This window comes from Moschus berezovskii, chromosome 1, assembly GCF_049115385.1.
Source record: "Moschus berezovskii isolate FMDL1 chromosome 1, NW_MosBer_1.0, whole genome shotgun sequence".
NCBI classification, from domain to species: domain Eukaryota; kingdom Metazoa; phylum Chordata; class Mammalia; order Artiodactyla; family Moschidae; genus Moschus; species Moschus berezovskii.
This window is the reverse complement of record NC_142460.1, coordinates 20,531,326-20,551,425: the sequence shown is the minus strand read 5'-3', so window position 1 is coordinate 20,551,425 and position 20,100 is coordinate 20,531,326. Positions and strand designations below refer to the sequence as shown.

The 20,100-nt window shown below is 47.0% G+C and overlaps 1 protein-coding gene across 1 annotated transcript in view; it reads left to right on the top strand.

The window, feature by feature from the left end:
- The window catches only part of IL10RB (interleukin 10 receptor subunit beta), a 29,322-nt gene extending 9,872 nt beyond the window's left edge, over positions 1 to 19,450 (top strand). The window contains exons 5-7 of the mRNA XM_088835761.1: positions 4,595 to 4,742; positions 12,265 to 12,425; positions 18,403 to 19,450. Coding sequence (XP_088691887.1) covers positions 4,595 to 4,742; positions 12,265 to 12,425; positions 18,403 to 18,552 — 459 coding nt within the window. The 3' untranslated portion in view covers positions 18,553 to 19,450. The remainder of the gene's footprint in view (positions 1 to 4,594; positions 4,743 to 12,264; positions 12,426 to 18,402) is intronic.
- Positions 19,451 to 20,100: the final 650 nt, after the last annotated feature.

Below are 20,100 nucleotides of genomic sequence, written 5' to 3'. Positions count from 1 at the left end.
TCCATCAGGGCAGCCCCAGCCCTGGATGAATGGTGGGTGTCACATTTTATAGGACTGACCCCACCTCTCCCCATTGCTTTCTTCCTCTTTCAGGAACAGTGCCTTTCAAAACATGAGCTGGGAGTGGAAAGACCCTGCTGGCATGTTGCCCCTGCCACTGTGTGACTCTGGTCACATTCTTGACCTCAGCTTCTCAGGTCTGCAAAATGGGCATATAACCCATTTCATTAATAAAGTGGGGATAATAACCTACTTTGGGGCTTCCCCGGTGGCTCAGCAGTAAAGAATCTGTCTGCAATGCAGGAGACCTGGGCTCTATCCCTGGGTCAGGAAGCCCCCCTGGAGGAGGCCATGGCAACCTGTTCTTAGTACCCTTGCCTGGATAATCCTATTGATAGAGAAGCCTGGAGGCTGCAGTCCATAGGGTCGCACAGAGTCGGACAGGACTGATGCATCTAAGCAGCAGCAATAAGTTACTTCACAGGATTGTTGAGGAATTTAATGACATAATGAAAAAAAGTAAAAAGAAAGGTAAACATGTCCCATTGCCTGAACAATGTGTATGGGTCAATATGTGAGATTCCCTTCCCCTTGTGTAGACAGGTTAAAATGCTATTTTCATTCATCTTTGGTCACCTTTAATTTTTTTAATGCTTCTGAGCCAAATGTTATTTCTGGTCCTAAACTGACTTACATACATGTTATGTAGGTCAAGTTACATATATGTTATCTCCTCTCCATTAAATCACTAATGCTCATGCATTTGGCAAGAACAAGTCACCCACGTGTATCGTCTGAAGTGAAGTGAAGTGAAAGTTGCTCAGTCATGTCCGACACTGTGACCCCAAGACTATACAGTCCATGGAATTCTCCAGGCCAGAATAATGGAGTGGGTAGCCTTTCCCTTCTCCAGGGAATCTTCCCAACCCAGGAATCAAACCCAGGTCTCCTGCATTTCAGGCGGATTCCTTACCAGCTGAGCCACAAGGGAAGCCCAGGAATACTGGTGTGGGTAGCCGATCCTTTATCCGGTGGATCTTCCCAACCCAGGAATTGAACCGGGGTCTCCTGAATTGCAGGCAGATTCTTTACCAGCTAAGCTACCAGGGAATCCTGTATTGTCTGAGGAATGATGTAATTAAATTTTTATCTACATACTATGTAGTCCCCCAAAATCTCAAGTTAATTTCCCCCAAAAAAGACTCCGTTGTGATCAATTCGTAACGTATCCAAATGTCAGATCACACTGTTGTACACATGAAGCCACTAAGATATTGTGTATAAACTACACTTCAGTTTTTAAAAATGCTTCGTTAAATGATACAGGATATCTGCCTTCTTCACAGGATGCTTATAATCAAGACCCTGGGATTACATGTGCCTAGGAAGCAATACAGAACAATAAGTTTTATGGTCACTTGTTGAATGCAGGGGTCCCTGCTAAACTCTGATATACAAAGAAAACTCCTGGAGCTAGCAGCCTACTGTGATTTTTTTTTTAAATTTTAATTGGAGGCTAATTACTTTACAATATTGTAGTGGTTTTTGCCATACATTGACATGAATCAGCCATGGGTGTACTTGTGTTCCCCATCCTAAGAATCAGATTCCACACTTACCCAGGGCCTGAGTGCCTCCTGCCCCAGGCATGAAATGCAAAATCAGTCTAGCTTCTTATCTAGAATTTGCCCTCAGGACTGGCATCTGGTTACACATTTGTCCCTTCCTTCTGCCTGGGTGTGGAAGACTTTGGTGTGAACACACAGAGTGTTGGAAAGGCTGTGTGTTCCCCAGTGCATGTCTCTCACTAGTGCCTGCAGGGCCACCTTTGCCAGTTTATCATGCTATCAACTCAGTGTTTGTGTCGCCCTACCCCTAGCCCTACCCTCACCCTTCTGCAAACTCACATGTTGAAATCCAGTCCCCACTGTGATGGCATTAAGAGGTAGATCATAAAGATGGAGCCCTTGTGAATGGTCTTAGCGCCCTTTTAAAGGAAGCCCCAGAGAGCTCCCTCACCCCTTCCACCCCTTGGGGAGGACTCAGCAAGAAAACCCAGTTATGAACCAGGAAGCAGGCCCTCCTGAGAGGCCGTATCTGCTGGTGCTTTCATCTTGGACTTCCCAGTATCCAGAGCTGTGGGAAAGAAATGTGTGTCAGTAAGCCACCCAGTCTTTGGCATTCTCTTTACAGCAGCCTGAAAGAAATAAGATTAAATGGTCCCCTTTTAGAATGCAGGTGTCTCTGAGAGAGTGCCACCAGTTCAGGTCCCTGAGCTAAAACCTTTAAAAGCTTTTAGAAATTCTTTCTTCCTGGCGGGAGAAAGCAGGGAGATAAAACCAGAAGTTGGGGCTTCCCTGGTTGTCCAGTGGTGGAGAATCGGCCTTGCAGTGCAATGGACATGGGTTCCATCCCTGGTCCAGGAGGATCCCACGTTTCGTGGAGCAACTAAACCATTTGCCACAACTACTGAAGCCCATGTGTCCTAGAGCCTTGCTCCACAAGAGGAGCCACCACAGTGAGAAGCCCATTCACCTCAACAAAGAGTAACCCCAGATTGCCAAAACCAGAGAAAGCCTGAGCACAGCAACAGACCCATCACAGCAAAAAAAAAATAAATCTTTTTTTTTAAAAAAAAGAAGAAGCTGTCCAGAAGTTTAAAAAAAAAATAAAAAGGACTTCACATTTCTTCCCTATCTCCTCCTAACGTGTCAGCCTGTGAGTTTAGCCTTGAAAAAAAAGGCATTGTAAGGTTTTTGAGATATTGGGTTTCTGGAAATGAAAGCCAGGGATTTTTGTTTTTTTTCTGTTTTTAATCATTAGAAGTTATACTATACTCTTCATGTTTCAATTGGCAAAATCCAGTTCTTGCCTTCAGTGAGCTCAGCTTCTCATACAACAAACGAATAGAGACAAGCTGTCAGCAAGCCCAGCACCCAAAGAAAAGTAACCAATTACTAAAGTAAAAACAGAGTCTGTGCTCAGTTTCTGTTGAAACTCTTATTCACATGGCAAATTTTTCATAAGGCCCTTTTATAAGGAATTTGTAACCATGCTGGAAATACAGGCCATATGTACTATTTTAATTCCCTTTATTTTGCTGGAAACTGTTGTTACCAAGTCCATGCTCACTCTGCTCACCACACAACAAGTCAATACTGAGCCAAGGAAAAATGACTTCATTTGAAAAACCAGAAAACCAAGAAGATGGCAGACTAATATCTCAAAATAACCTTATTGGGCTCTGGATGCCAGGTTCTTTTTTAAAATAGAGAGGGAGAGGAAGTAAAACGGCTATTAATCTTGCAAGTATCTCCTGGAATGGCCAACCTTGGGGGTGGGGGGGGGGCGGATGTGTTCATTTCTTCCTTCCTATAGCCAGCTGTTCACAGGTGGACAGGATCCTGAACAAAGACACTTTGGCTTAATAGTAAAGGAGAGGGGCCGGGTACCCCCAGGCAGGCCATGATGTATAAATAGTATGCTCGTAGTGAACAAAAACAAATAGTATCCTCATAGTGAACAACAAAATAGTATCCTCGTAGGAAACAGAGGTTAAAAGAAACAGATCCAATGTGAAGTCAGATTTTGTTCCCTGCAACACTATTTTGGTTTCTCAAATTCAGTAATATATCATCAATTACAATATCTTATATTCAAATTAAACTAAGATAAGTCTGGGATGGCCCCACCAGAGATAGGCTATGGTGTATATCCTTGAGGTGAGATGAGCCACTTGGGGAGGGCAGCCAGGTTCGTGAATGGAGAAGTGATTCAGAGGAGAACCCCAGGCAGCTAGGGCCAGAAATCACATTGTGTCTTACTGTAGATGACTGGGGTGTTCGTTTGCCAGGGCTGCAGTAACAAAGTACCATAAACTGGATGGATGAAACAACAGAAATGTATCGTCTCAAAGTTCTAAAAGCTGGAAGTCCAAGATCAAGGTGTCAGCAGGATTGGTTCCTTCTAAGGACCAAGAGGAAGGATCTGTTCCAGGCCTCCCACCCAGCTTCTGGTGGGTGCTGGCCAATTTTGGATCCTTTAGTATATAGAGGCATCAGCCCAGTCCCCGCCTTCATCTTTATGTGGCATTCTATGTACCCGTCTGTGTCTGAATGTCCACTTCTTTTAAGGACACCAGTCATACTGGATTGGGGCCCATGCTAATAACCTCATCTATGTTGATTACATCTTAAAAGACCTGTCTAACCAAGTCACTTTTGAAAGTACTAGGGTTAGGATTTTGATGCAAGAATTTGGGAGGACAAAATTCAACCCATACGACTAGTTTATCTTTAGAAAAAAGAAACAAAGCGGGATGGTTTGCATATCATTTAAACTAGGGAATTCAAGGAATAAGGCGGTTTGCCAGAACGATGGTCACTCCTTGCCCTTCCCCCTGCTCCCCACTTAGAATGACCTCAGGGTCACCTGAGGTGATGTGGGAGGAGCATCTGCTTCCTTTATCCTCCTGTTTTGAGCCTGAAGTAAAGATTATAGCCAGTCAGTGGCAGGTGGCGGGGTGGGGTGGGGCGATGGGAAATGATGTCACTTCACTGCTGAGGCATGTTCTGATTTTTGTCTCTGTTACTAGTTTTCAATTTCTGGTCAGTATGACTTCGAGTTCCTCCGAAATCTTGAGTCACAGACAACTTACTGTGTTCAAGTTCGAGGGTTTCTTCCTGATCGGAACAAAGCTGGAGAATGGAGTGAGCCTGTCTGTGAGCAAACAACCATTGACGGTGAGTCTTGAGACGCACCATCTGCAGTTCTGTGTCCTCTGAGCACCCTGTTTTTTTGGACGAGAGGTGGTGGTGGGGGCCCATGCTGCAAGGCTTGTGAGATCTACATTCCCCAAACAGGGACTGAACCCTTGTCTCCTGCAGTGGAAGCACAGAGTCCTAACCCCTGGACCACCAGGGAATTCTCTCCTCTGAGCGTCTTAAGTGGCTTTAGAGACTCCCAGCAAATGTGCCGGCTGAAAGGCTCCTTAGAGATTATCGCCCAGCTCAAACTCCAGGTCATCCCTGACTGACTGAGCCTCATATTGAGAAGGAGACCACCACCTTCTGAGGCAGCTTGTTCACTCCTAGACCCAAGGGATTGATGGACAGTCCTTCCATCCAGAGAGCTAAGGTCTCCACAAACACACACACCTCCAGTGTGCTTGTTCTGACCTCCTGGGCTCCCTGAGCAAGCCTCAGTCCTCCCAAGACCACCCAGCAAATGTCGAGCCCTGATGCCCTCTACTAGACACCTTTCTTTCCCAGGCTGTACACCTCCAGTTCCTTCACACATCGTAGAAAGAGTGTCCTCAGCAAGATAGTTTTAGGGTTCCTCGTGAATTATGGCACCAGAACCTCAACACAGTCCCCCACATATGAGGTACACGTACCGCAGTGTCTAGTAGAGTGCCTCCACGCTGATGTTTCTTAAAACACGGGGAGGGAGGAGGGGAAGGAGGAAAAAGAGGGAAGAAGAGGGTACCAGTTGGCCTAGACACTGAGTAATTATGTACAGATGTATTTATCATTCGAGATGATAAAATCTTATAGTCTGCACACAAATGAGGGGCCTCTTGTTATTTAAGGATGTTGTCCAGAGGATCCGCCAGCTCAGATGCACACAAGCAGGTCTGATCCTGGCTCTTTTCATTTATGGAGTCCCTTTGGAAGGCAAAGCAGTGATCTGGGGATTACAGAAGTACAAAGGAGAGCAATTGTAATGAAAGAATCCCCTCTGGAGTTTGCGGGAGGCTGGAAGCCTGTATTTGTGTGGCTGGTCGCTCTCTGGTGCGCCTGAAACTGTCACAGCATTGTTAACTGGCTGTACTCCAAAATAAAAACGTCTGAAAACAGAGAGCAACATGAACGATGCCCAGCAGCTGAGTATCCATATGCAAAAAAATATTTCCTCCAGAGAGAGGGGAAGCTTTCCATCTTCTGTGTCACTGAAGTCCTGAGACTGCTGTGTTGCTGCCATCATAGTGCTTTGTCACTTCAGCTTATCAAGTTCTTCCCGAATGTTGGTTTTTGACATTGGACATATTTCTCGCCCAATTTTGCGTTGTCTTATCAAAGAAAAACTGATTTGCTAGGAAGAGTTTCAGGATCTTTAACAGTTTGTTGTTTAAACCACTGGTGTGTCCAGGATATGCCTTTCTCTAGACCGCTTAACTACTTAATGGTCACCAATCCATAGGAACACAGTGGACTATTTTGTAAGCTCTTGAGTTTGACTGTCGACAAAGTCACCGTGAGACTTTTTGGCAAATATCAGCTGAAATCAACACCCAGTGCCAAGTGCATTATTGTCCCAACTGTGTCCCATGAGTGTTTATGGGATATTTCTCAAAACAAGAGCCCTGTAGTCAGATGGGCCTGGACATGAAGGTTCACCCCATCTCCCTCTCAGAAAAAAACACCCTACATATGAGCATTTTTAGCATATTTGATCTTTCAACACCTTTTATGAGAAGGAGCATTTCCAAGAATACAGCTTGAGAAAAACCAGCCCACAATAGAATAGGAAAGACTAGATATATATTCAAGAAAATTGGAGATATCAAGGGAATATTTCATGCAAGGATGGGCACAGTAAAGGACAGAAGCAGCAGGGACCTCACAGAAGCAGAAGAGATGAAGAAGAGGCGGCAAGAATACACAGAAGAACTGTACAAAAAAGATCTTCATGACTGGGATAACCACGATGGTGTGATTGCTCACCTAGAGCCAGACATCCTGTGTGAAGTCAAGTGGGCCTTAGGAAGCTTTGCTACTAACATAGCTAGTGGAGAAGATGGAATTCCAGCTGAGCTGTTTCAAATCCTAAAAGATGATGCTGTGAAGGTGCTGCACTCAACATATCAGCAAATTTGGAAAAGTCAGCAGTGGCCACAGGACTGGAAAAAGTAAGTTTTCATTCCAATTCCAAAGAAGGACAACGCCAAAGAATGTTCCAACTACTGTACAGTTGCGTTCATTTCACACCCCAGTAAGGTTATGTTCAAAATCCTTCAAGCTAGACTTCAGCAATATGTGAACCAAGAATTTCCAGAGGTACAAGCTGGGTTTAGATAAAGCAGAGGAACCAGAGATCAAATTGCCAGCATACATTGGATCATAGAGAAAGCAACGGAATTTCAGAAAAACATCTACTTCTGCTTCATTGACTGTGCAAAGCCTTTAACTGTGTGGATCACAACAAACTATGGAAAATTCTTCAAGAGATGGGAATACTAGACCACCTTACCTGTCTCTTGAGAAACGTGTATGCTGATCAAGAAGTAGCAGTTAGAACCAGACATGGAACAACTAACTGGTTCAAAATTGGGAAAGAAGTATGTCAAGGCTGTATATTGTCACCCTGCTTCTTTAATTTATATGCAGAGTATATCATGTGAAATGCTGGGCTGGATGAATCACAAGCAGGAATCAAGTTTTCTGGGAGAAATAACAACCTCACATATGCAGACGATATCACTCTAATGGCAGAAAGTGAAGAGAAACCACAGAGCCTCTTAATGAGGGTGAAAGAGGAAAATGGAAAAAGGTAGCTTAAAGCTCAACACTCAAAAAACTAAGATCATGGCATCTGGTCCCATCACTTCATGGCAAATGGATGGGAAAAAGTGGAAACAGTGATAGATTTTATTTTCCTGGGCTCCAGAATCACTGCGGATGGTGACTGCAGCCATGAAATTAAAAGACAGCTCCCTGGTGGCTTAGATGGTGAAGAATCCGCCTGCAATGCAAGAGACCTCGGTTGGAAAGATCCCCCGGAGGAGGGCATGGCAACCCACTCCAGTATTTTTGCCTGGAGAATCCCCATGGACAGAGGGGCCTAGAGGGCTACAGTCCATGGGTCACAAAGAGCCGAACATGACTGAGCAACTAAGCACAACGCAGCACAGCTCCTTGGAAGAAAAGCTATGACAAACCTAGACAGCATATTAAAAAGCAGAAACATTAGCTTGCCGACCAAGATCTGTATAGTCAAAGCTATGGTTTTTCCAGTAGTCATGTATGGATGTGAGAATTGGACCATAAAGAAGGCTGAGTGCCAAAGAATTGATGCTTCTAAATTATGGTGCCTGTGAAGACTCTTGAGCGTCCCTTGGACAGCAAGGAGATCCAACCAGTCAATCCTGAAGGAAATTAACCCTGAATATTCATTAGAAGGACTGATGCTGAAGCCAAAACTCCAATGCTTTGGCCACCTGATTCCAAGAGCTGACTCACTGGAAAAGACCCTGTTGGTGGGAAAGATTGAGGGCAGAAGGAGAAGGGGCTGCAGAGGATGAGATGATTAGATAACATCCCCAAGTCAGTGAACATGAATTTGAGCAAATTCTGGGAGATAGTGAAGGACAGGGAAACCTAGCATGCTGCAATCCATAGAGTCTCAAAGAGTCAAATGCAACTTTGCCATAATTTCGGCCTTCCTAGTGGCTCAGTGGTAAAGAATCAGCCTGCCAGTGCAAGAGACGCATGTTCGATCCCTGGGTTGGGAAGATCCTGGGAGAACGAAATGGCAACCTGCTGCAGTTATTCTTTCCTGGGACATCGCATGAACAGAGGAGCCTGGTGGGCCACAGTCCAGAGGGTCACAAAAGAGTCGGACATGACTTAGTGACTGAACAACAAACAACAGGTAGCCACTTAACGATCCATTTTAGAATTTTTGTATTTTTTTCTGGACACTGAATCAGGCTTACCAGCCTAGAGTTTTCTGAATCTTGTTGAGGTTTCTTCCCCTTGTTTTGTAGATGAACAGAGTTACTTGACCAAATCCAGGAATCTCTCATCTCACCCCGTCATGTGATCTTTCCAGTGTCATCCAAAAGTATCCTGCAATAATACCAAGCACGGTTTCTCAGGATTACAGAGCCACACAGAAGATGGAGTCCCGCTGTCTCTGTAGGGGGATTCTCTGCCTCTCTCTCTCTTTTCTGAGGCCCCAGCCAGTGCCGAGGCACTGCTGTCCAAGGCTCAGTCCACCTGCCTGTGGTCCACCCTGTGGCTGAGTCCCTTAGCAAGTGCCTCTAAATAACAAAAGCCTGCCTTAATAAAAAACAAAAAAACTTTTTTTGGCTGCCCCGCAAGCCTTGTGGGATCTTTGTTCCCCAAGCAGGGATTGAACCCAGGCTCTTGGCAGTGAAAGCACAGAGTCCTACCCACTGGACCGCCAGGGAACTCCCAAAAGCCTATCTTTTTATTCCGCTCGTGAATCATTTGTACTTGAACGAGAATTCTGTGCCCTGGGAGCACCCATCATGTTTAAATCACTAGAATCCTGACTTTGGGATCTTCACTCTTTCCTCTAAGCACCTGCCAACTGCTTTCTCCGGGCCCGAGTGCGTGCCTGGTTGTCCCGTGCCCCACCCTTCCCTGCTGTGACTGCAGCACAGTGAGCGACGCGGTGCAGGTCCTGAGCTGCCCACTGCCTCTGTCGTCTCAGCCACAAGGTGAGGGTCATCAGAGGCGCCACCCAGGACCGTGCCAGGCACAGAGTCAGCCCGCAGTGCGGATTTGGCGTCATCACTGTTACTAATAAGGGAATTATTCAAATCATACTTTTAGGAACTTCCCTGATGCTCCAGTGGTTAAAAATCCACCTTCCATTTCGGGCAATGCGGATTTGATCCTTGGTCGGGCACCCAGGATCCCACGTGCTATAGGGCAGCTGAGCCCTTGTGCTGCAGCTACTGAGCGCACGTGCTCTAGAGCCCTGCAGCTGAGACCTGACAGCCAAATAAATACATATTTAAAAAAAATAAAACCACACCTTTAAATACTACTAAACGCTTGTGTCATGAAACATGGCATGAGGCACACATTTGGACCAAAAAGAAAAGTATTTCAAATATCTTGTGACTGTAAATGATCACTCATTAACAAAATCCAGACATTTTATAAAAGAAAAGAATAGCCCACTGAAAACCTGCTTTTGTCAAACATCAGTTTAGGGTTTGTTTGTTTGTTTGTTTAAATATAGTTCTCCTGTTTAAACCTCACAAGTTTTCAGTGAAAGTGTGGAAAGGTTCTTTTCCCTTTTCCCAGAAGTAAGGTGAAAGTTCAGAGAGATGAAGTAACTTGCCGGAAGTCAGTTCAACCAGTAAATAACAGGAAATAACATCTCCGCCCATGCCTACAGATTGATCCCATACATAAACAAAGACATGGCTTGCCCGTGGGTGAAACAGGAAAAGGGCGTTCACCTGACGGCATGGTCAGCTAGACTGAAACAAGTAAGAGAGCTTTACATAGAGAGTGTTGTTTACTAGTTCAGTTCAGTTCGTTGCTAGATTCTTGCACAATTCACAGGCTTCCCCATTTCTCCTTCTTGGTAAGTAACAAAAGCATCTTTTGAATTTTATCACCATCAACCAGGTGTGTCCATGGAATAATGCCCTTGTGTAAGATGCTGAAACATCTGGGTTGGAGGCCCAAGGAGACCCAGGAGCTACCCCCAGGGGAATCATCACAGTGTCACCAACCGTGCCAGGGTGGGGCCTAGGAGTCAATGTTTAATGAATATTTAATGAGTGATTCTGATGCATGGCAAGTTAGAGAGCTACCGAACTATTAAGCGGAAAGATAGAGAGATGAGTAGATGGGTCCTGGAACTTCCTCCAGAGCTGGGACGTCAGATCCCAAGCTGACCTACCATCATCAGCTCTCGTAAAGCCTGGGGGCCACCACCACCAGTTCCCTTACCCCACGACCCTGTATCCACCCAGGAAATCCATCTGAGTTGAATCTGCTAAAGGCACCAGCGCTCGATTCTAGTAACTGAAACGAGAATTCGTAGGGTGCAGGGATAAGGAGTGAGTTCCCTGAACTCGGCCAGAGCACGAGCTGGACAGGCTGCAAGGTCACCGCCAGTGTTAATCACAGTGCACGAGGGGCAGCAGGCCCATCCAGCCTCTTCCCCATGATGGGCGCCCTCGCCGTTCACTAGATGTTTAAGGAGTGTCTGTGGCCACGCAGTGTGCCCAGTGCTGGGAGAGGCCAGCAGGGGGCCTGCTGTCCAGGTGGCTCCAAGACTGTGTGCCCATCAGGGTTCTTTGATCTGCCCTGGGGAAGTACAAGTTGACACTTTGCCGCAATCCCCATAGAGGGACCTGCTCTTCCAGGGCAAGGTTCGTTCTCCGGGCCTCTCCCAGCACCAAGTGCTTTCAGTTTGCATCAGGAGGGTGGTGCTGGCTGACAGGGCTGGTCACAGGGAGGGAAGCTGGCAAAAGGGCCTGGTGCTAAATGAGGGGAGCTGGGCCACCAAGGGTGACCCCAGGTCCAAGATAAAGCTGGACATCGGTTTAGGTGGTAAAAACAGATTTGATTCATTCATGACTGGAGGAGGGGAAGGAGCTGATGGGGCATTTTAAAGACAGAATTGGGAATTGGGACGGAAAGAGATCGGGGTCACAGAAGTGACAAATGACCCAAACTGGGTGGGCGCATGGAGTGGTGTTAACACACTTAGGCCGTTTTCTGCATCTGCTGCTAACTGGGTTTTATCACCTGCGGTGTTCTTCCCACTGGGACTCTGAGACAGACTCTTCCTCTGTCGTGATGCTCCATCCTGATGATGACATGTCAAAAGATTGGCTTCCAGTCCTTGAGAAAGACACTCCTGGATTGTAGGAGCTAATTTAGGTCTCACTGGGAGAGAGGAAGGCTTTACAGTCCTGAGCTTTTTAGGAAAGTGCACTAAGAAAGGAACGTCAAGAATTGGTAGAACAAAGGTGAATTCTTTCGGTAGCCTCGGGTTTTTCCAGACAGGAGCTCACAGAGGCGCTGGGGAAGGGAGGGGGCACCCAGAGATTAGCTTTAGCCTGCTGGGCACCGCACTGGCATTAGGGGCTCTCTGCGCGCAGGGGTCAGGTGGGGTCCCCGGTGCAGTTCTCAGTACAAACGCTGTAGCACGTGAGTGTCGCTGGGGCCCGGGGAGTCCCGTTATCTGCTAACGGCTGATGGCTCCCCTGTGGGCAGATACGGGGATCAGAGTTCATGCAGCTGCTGCTTTGGGGGCATATCAGCAATCATGCCCCAGAAACCCAACTTGGAGCATGGTAGGAAAGGGTGAGACTTGAAAACCTCCGGATCCTCAAATAGCTGCTGTGTTTCCTGAGACATACCTGTGCCCCGCCCCACCCCAGCAGTAAGGGGTTACCATTAGATCATGATGGTGAAAAGAGCGTTAAGGTCACCGTCACCCAAGCCGGGCGTGACACGAATATGACCCAGCCCTTCATCCCTGCAGAAACCACCCCATCCTGGATGGTGGCCAGCGGCATCCTGGCAGCCTCCGTGTGTGCCGCCCTCCTGCTGCTGCTGGGCTGCTTCTTCCTGCTGCGGTGCGTTTACAGGAAGGCCAGGCATGCCTTCCCCCCGAGGAATTCTCTTCCGCAGCACCTGAAAGAGGTAGGTAGTGGCACGGAGCCAGATGTGGATAAGAAGACGCTGATCTTCGAAGTCAGAGCCGCCTAACTCAGCCCCGCGTGGTTTTTTGGAGGATTACACACGCCTTGCACACAGGTCCCATTCCTGGTGCCCTTTCAGAGAAGTCTGAGCTCGGGGAACAGCTCTATAGGAAGGGGCGGGGGCAGAGGTTTTGTTTCTAAAAGCCCTACCTCCAGCCTGGATGTTTGTTCCTTCTCTGACCTTCCCTGCCCAGAGCCTCAAGTCGTCAGAGAGCCAAGGTAATGGTCCCGGAGCAGAAAGGGACCAAACCAAGCTCAGAGCAAAAAAGATGGGAAAGAGAGAACTCTGGGCTGAGTGCCAGTGAACAGCCAGGGACAGAGGAGGGGCAGAAGCAATGTCAGAGGGGAGAATTTCTGAGAGCGACTGAAATTACGGGATGTGTCTCCCAGGCTTTAGGGAAGCAGTTCTTTTTTTTTTTTTTTTCTTCCAGGAAAGTGAAAAAACAAAAAAACGTGAAAGTTGCTCAGGCGTGTCCAACTCTTTGGGACCCCATGGACTATATGGTCCACAGAATTCTTCAGGCCAGAATACTGAAGTGGATAGCCTTTCCCTTCTCCAGGGGATCTTCCTAACCCAGGGATCAAACCCAGGTCTCCCGCATTGCAGGCGGATTCTTTACCACCTGAGCCACCAGGGAAACCCAACAATACTGGAGTGGGTAGCCTTATCCCTTCTCCGGGGGATCTTCCCAACCCAGGAATTGAGCCGGAGTCTCCTGCTTTGCAGGCAGATTCTTTACTAACTGAGCTACATGAAAGCTTTGGGTGGAAAGCTTTCAAAACGTTTGGGTGGAAGAAAGAATGTACCTGGATAGAGCCTGCAGGACAGAAGCGGCTTTAAGAAATGAAATCTTGCTTATATCCTCATTTTCGTTTCACTTAGAAATGAAGTGAAAGGAAATGTGAAGTGAAGCCCCTGTCTCCCCTGGACTGGGTGTGGGCTCCCCCAGGAAGGAGGCGCAGTTGGGATGGAGCAGTTCCTTCAGCTCAGGGAACCTCCTGGGGTGGGATGGGGGGAACCCCACTCCCAGCAGCCGAGGGAGCAGGCCCCTGCTTCCTAAAGAAGACTGGGGTGAGGGTGGCGCATCGCAGCATCCACTCCAGCCTACGCGTAAACCGCTAGGACCCAGGGATGCAGCTTCTCTAAGAGCCGAGTCGATCTCCTCCCCCAGGGAAAGTTACAAGAGGGAGGTTCAGGGAACAAGGGCCAGCCCCGCCACTGCAGCTGGTCCCAAGGGCACAAGTGACACCCGTGATCTCACTGCTCTGCTGTCTCTTCTCCCCTGACCAGCTGCTGCTGACCTGACAGGGGCGACTCAGACCCTCTGCTCTGCGAGGGCTGAGCCCCTGCTCACATGACACCAGAGACCCCGGCTCTTGTGCTTCTCCAGGTGCCATCAGAACTGGGCAGGAGTCACCCCTCCCCCCGGGCCTCATCATGTAGCAAGCAGCCTTTTCTCCTCCTGATGACCCAAGTAGTGACTCCTGATTGCTTTCCTGGCTGGCCAGTTTTTTGGCACAAGGATCCTGACATGAGAAGGTGGCACTATAACTTATAGTTTGATGGAATCCCTAATGTGTCCCCTCGTGGGAACATCCCCCTCTGGGATAATAACTGTTGTAGGCTTTGTAACCAAGATTGTAACCAAGTATGCGGTTGTTGGTCTTTAGTCACTAAGTCGTGTCCAACTCTTTTGCAACCCCATGGACTGTAGCTTGCCAGGCTCTTCTGTCCATGGGATTTTCCAGGCAAAATACTGGAGGAGGTTGCTATTTTCTTCTCCAGGGGATCTTCCCAACCCAGGGATCTAACCTGTGTCTCCTGTATTGGAAGGCAGATTCTTTACCCTTGACCACCATGGAAGCCCCGAGATACTACATATTTATATAACCTTTGCCTTTAGCTTCTCTTCTTTTCTCAGCTGTTTGTAAGGCCTCCTCAGACAACCATTTTGCCTTTTTCACTTCTTTTTCTTGGGGATGGTCTTGATCCCTGCCTCCTGTACAAGATCACGAACTTCTGTCCATAGTTCTTCAGGCACTTTGTCTATCAGATCTAATCCCTTGAATCTATTTGTCACTTCCACTGTAAGGGGTTTGATTTAGGTTCTACCTGAATGGTCTAGTGGTTTTCCCTGCTTTCTTCAATTTAAATCTGAATTTAGCAATAAGGAGAAAAGAAGAGAAGCTAAAGGCAAAGGTGTAAATGAGAGATATGCCCATTCAAATGCAGAGGTCCAAAGAATAGCAAGGCGAGATGATAAAGCCTTCCTCACTAATCAATGCAAAGAAATAGAGGAAAACAATAGAATGGGAAAGACTAGAGCTCGCTTCAGGAAAATTAGAGATTTTCTAATTTCTAAATGCAAGGGAACATTTCATGCAAAGATGGGCACAATAAAGGACAGAAATGGTATGGACCTAACAAAAGCAGAAGATATTAACAGGAGGTGGCAAGAATACACAGAAGAACTATACAAAAAAGATCTTGATGACCCAGATAATCACGATGGTGTGATCACTCACTAGAGCCAGACATCCTGGAATGTGAAGTCAAGTGGGCCTTAGGAAGCATCACTCTGAACAAAGCTAATAGAGGTGAAGGAATTCCGGTTGAGCTATTTCACATCCTTAAAGATGATGCTGTTAAAGTGCTTAGTATGCCAGCAAATTTGGAAAAGTCAGCAGTGGCCACAGGACTGGGAAAAGGTCAGTTTTCATTCCAGTCCCAAAGAAAGGCAATGCCAAAGGTCGCTCAAACTACTGCACAATTGCAGTCATCTCACACGCCAGCTAAGTAATGCCCAGAATTCTCCAAGCCAGGCTTCAACAGTTGATGAACTGTGAACTTCCAGATGTTCAAGCTGGATTTAGGAAAGGCAGAGGAACCAGAGATCAAATTGTCAACATCCACTGGATCATCGAAAAAGCAAGAGAGTTCCAGAAAACCATCTACTTCTGCTTTATTGACTATGCTCAAGCCTTTGACTATGTGGATCACAACAAACTGTGGAAAATTCTGAAAGAGATGGGAATACCAGACCACCTGACCTGCCTCTTGAGAAACCTGTATACAGGTCAGGAAGCAACAGTTAGAACTGGACATGGAACTACAGACTGGTTCCAAATAGGAAAAGGAGTCCGTCAGGGCTGTATATTGTTACCCTGCTTATTTTACTTCTATGCAGAGTACATCATGCGAAATGCTGGGCTGGATGAAGCACAAACTCAAATCAAGATTGCCAGGAGACATATCAATAACCTCAGAAACACAGATGATACCACCCTTATTTATGGAAGAAAGTGAAGAAGAACTAAAGAGCCTCTTGATGAAAGTGAAAAAGTTGGCTTAAAACTCAACATTCAGAAAACTAAGATCATGGCATCTGGTCCCATCACTTCATGGCAAATAGATGAGGAAACAGTGGAAACAGTGACAGACTTTATATCTTTTGGCTCCAAAATCACTGCAGATGCTGATTGCAGCCATGAAATTAAAAGATGCTTGCTCCTTGGAAGAAAAGTTATGACCAACCTAGAGAGCATATTAAAAACCAGAGGCATTACTTTGCCAACAAATGTCTGTCTAGTCAAAGCTATGGTTTTTCCAGTGGTCATATATGAATGTGAGAATTGGACCATAAAGAAAGCTGAATGCCAAAGAATTGATGCTTTTGAACTGGTCTTGGAGAAGACTCTTGAGAGTCCCTTGGACTGCAAGGAGATCCAACCAGTCCATCCTAAAGGAAATGAGTCCTGAATATTCATTGGAAGGACTGATCCTGAAGCTGAAACCCCAATACTTTGGTTACATGATTTGAAGAACCGACTCATTGGAAAAGACCCTGATGCTGGGAGGGATTGGGGGCAGGAGGAGAAGGGGACGACAGAGGATGAGCTGGTTGGATGGCATCACTGACTCAATGGACATGAGTTTGAGTAAACTCCGGGAGGCAGTGATGGACAGAGAGGCCTGGCGTGCTGCAGTCCATGGGGTCGCGAAGAGTCGGACACGACTGAGCAACTGAACTGAACTGAGCGAGTAAGCGTGCAGGCAGTTTTTCAAAAGTGAAAAGGAACAGGGGACTTCCTTGGTAGTCCAGTAGTTAGGACTCCATACTTCTACTGCAGGGGACACAGATCCCATCCTTGGTCGGGGAACTAAGATCCTGCATGCCCTGGGGCATGGCCAAGAAAAACAAAGCAAAACACCAAACAACAGATAGCTCGCAGGAACAAGCTCTACAGCTCAGGGAGCTCAACTTAGGCTCTGTGATGACATAGGTGGGTATGATGGGGAAGGGAGGAAGGCCCAAGAGGGAAGATACATATATATATGTATGGATACATATATGTATACATATAGCTGATTCACTTCACTGTACAGCAGAAACTAACACCACATTGTAAAGCAGTTAGACTCCAATTAGTAAATAACAAACAGAAACAACTGAAATTAATATTAGTAATACATTTTATGCAACCCAGTATATCCAAAATATCATTTCAACATGGAATTGATAATTTTTTCATTTGTTGAAACATCTACATTGTTTTTTTCATACAAAGTCCTCTGAATCTGGTGTGTGTTTTATCTCTCAGCACACGTAGAGTCAGACCGGCCGCATTCCACGTGGCTGGTGGCTGCCCTACAGAATGGCACAGGACTGAAGGCTGAACAAAGGGACACTCGGGGTGCTGGGGAGCACCCGAGGGGGCCCCCAACTCAGCCTGAGGATACATAGGAGAGTGACTTATTCCAAGACGTGTATCCCAAGCTGGCTTCCTCGATGCAGGGATGCCCCGGGTGGCATCGGGATCATCCCTAAGTCTCCCTCCGGGTTTACAGAGGAACTGTCAGAGGAGGACCTGTGATCACTCAGCAAAGGAGTGCAGATTTATTGTCGAATTTTTTTAATTGTGGTAAAACACGCATAACGTAAAATTTGCCACCATATACAGTTTTCAGCGTACACTTCAGTCTTATTGAGTACATGGACATTGTTGTGCAACCGCCCTCACCCTCCATCCTCAGAACCTCTTTCATCGCGCAAAACAAACCAGATCCATTAAATAGAACTCCCCACCTCACTTCTCCCCCAGCTGCTGGCTGCCACCATTACTTTCTGTCTGTGAATTTGCCTAGTCTAAGTACCTCGTGTAAGTGGAACCGTGCCCAATTTGTCCTCTTGTGTCTGGCGTTTTTCACCTAGCATAAGGTTCCTCGACGTCATGGTATGTATCAGAACTTCATTACATTTTGAGGCTGAAAAATATTGCATTATATAGATAGACTACATTCTATCGGGTTGGCCAAAAGCTTTGTTTGGATTTTTCTGGAAGATATAACAAAAACCCGGACAAATGTTTGGCCAACACAGCATCTGTCCAGTCATACGTGGATGGGGTTTCCCAGGTGGTACTAGTGGTAAAGAATCCACCTGCCAATGCAGGAGACCCAGGAGACATGGGTTTGATCTCTGGGAAGAAACTGATCCACGCGAAGATCCCCAGGAGGAGGGCATGGCAGCCCACTCCAGTGTTCCTGCCTGGAAAATCCCATGGGCTACAGTCCATGCGGTCACACAGAGTCGGGCGCGACTGAGCACGCACGCACACGCGTGTGGATGGGCCCTCGCTCTGCTCACCTTAGGCTATCGTGAACTATGACGCTCTGAAGACGGGGCACCCATTAATGTGTCTCTCTGAGACGCCCCTTTCAGTTCTTCGGGTGTGTACCCGGAAGCGGACTTCCTGGCCCATACGGTAATTCTGTTTTTAATTTTGTGAGGGACTGTCATTCTCTTGTTACATTTTTTTAGAACAGCGTTTTCCAGCCAGGAGTTCTGTAGAGAATTGTGAGCCCAGAAAAAGAAATGGGAAAATTTGTTAATTAACTTTTTTTTTTCTTTCTGCAGTTTATGAGCCACCCTCATCACAGCACTCTTCTCTTATTCTCCTTCCCACTGTCTGACGAGAATGAAGTCTTTGACAAACTGAGCGTCATCACAGAAGTGTCTGAAAGCTGCACGCCGCACCCTGGGGCCAGCTGCGGTCTCAGGACCTGACGTGGGCAGGGGTCCTTCCAGTGGTGTCCGAGGAGGGAACACATTCAGCCAGGCGTAGTGACCCCCTCCTTGTCCTGTCTGCCCCTGAGAGCAGTCAGAGCAGCCAGCCAGGGTGGGCCAAGACCGCCTAAGTAACCCCAGATGGAGAGCTCACACAGACGCCGGGACAGCGTCCACACCGCCAAGGAGCTGGACTCCAAATGCTCATGTGGCAAAAGCTTGGGAACTTGCCACTTTTTAAAGGCCTTAATTATTTGAAAAAAAAAAAAGCTGGCCACTGTGATTTCCCTGATGGTCTGTCCCAGTGGTTAAAAGACTCCATGCTTCCAATGCAGGGGGCACAAGTTCCATCCTCGGTTGAAGAACTAAGATCCCACATATCACATGATGTGGCCAGAAAAAAAAAAAAGGTTGAGGTTGGCCACCGGATGTATGACTCTCAGTCTTGTGTAGTCACTAGTATAAAAAGGTTTTAGGGAATTCCCCAGCAGGTCCAGTAGTTAGGACTCCACGCTTTCACAGCCGAGGGCCGAGTTTCAGTCCCAAGTCAGGGAACTCGGGCCTCACAGGCCATGTGGCAAAAAACAAAACCACCAAAAAAAAAAAGTTTCAAATGGTTAGAAACAAAAATATATAAAATGAGGAAGAAAGACCAAGGCACTGTGGAATCTGAGAGTGCCGACATTCCAACGGGAGAAATGGCATCAGCTCCGAAGTCGCTGTCACCCAGCACTGTACAGAGTGCAGACTCTGGATTCTCAGGGACACTTGGACTGTGTTAATTTTTCTATGCGGACACGTTTCATATAACGCCGGTGCTCAGTTAAAGCCTTCCTCTCTATTTAGTCCATGTGTGTTAAATGACACCCCCATCTGTGTGGCTCTTAGAGTGAACCAGGTTCGCATATGCTATCTTGGCTCTTCACTCATTCAATGGATATTCCTGTCCCTGCTTGGCGGTCAGCCAGGGACTGTGCCAGGCACAGGGGCCTGACAGCCACTGGGAAACTTCAGAAAAGATAAGGCCCTCAGCTTTGAATTCCAGGCTTGCCAGGTGGCTCAGTGGTAAAGAACCCACCCGCAATGACAGAGATGCAGGAGACACAGGTTCAATCCCTGGGTCGGGAAGATCCCCTGGAGGAGGAAATGGCAACCGACTCCACTATTCTTGCCTGGAGAATCCCATGGAGAGAGGAGCCTGGCAGGCTACAGCCCATGGGGTCACAAAGAGTCAGACAGAACTGAGCAGCTGAGCATGCATGCGTGGGCTTTGAATTCCACCTCAGACGCTTAACAGTTTCCTCATCTGTACATGAAGATGAAAAGAGCTAAGGATTAGCGACACTCAGTGAAAAATGTGCACCCCAGTGCCAGCACGTAGCATTCACTCAATAAATAGTAGCTCATCTTACCAGCTGCATCATCTCATGGGTATGACTGACTTCACAAACCTAGGTCAGCAACAAATGTCCCTTCCTCTGGGCCAGGTTGCTCAGTAAAGTAGACTCATCAAAGTTCCCCAAAATAGAAAAAAAAAACAAAACACTT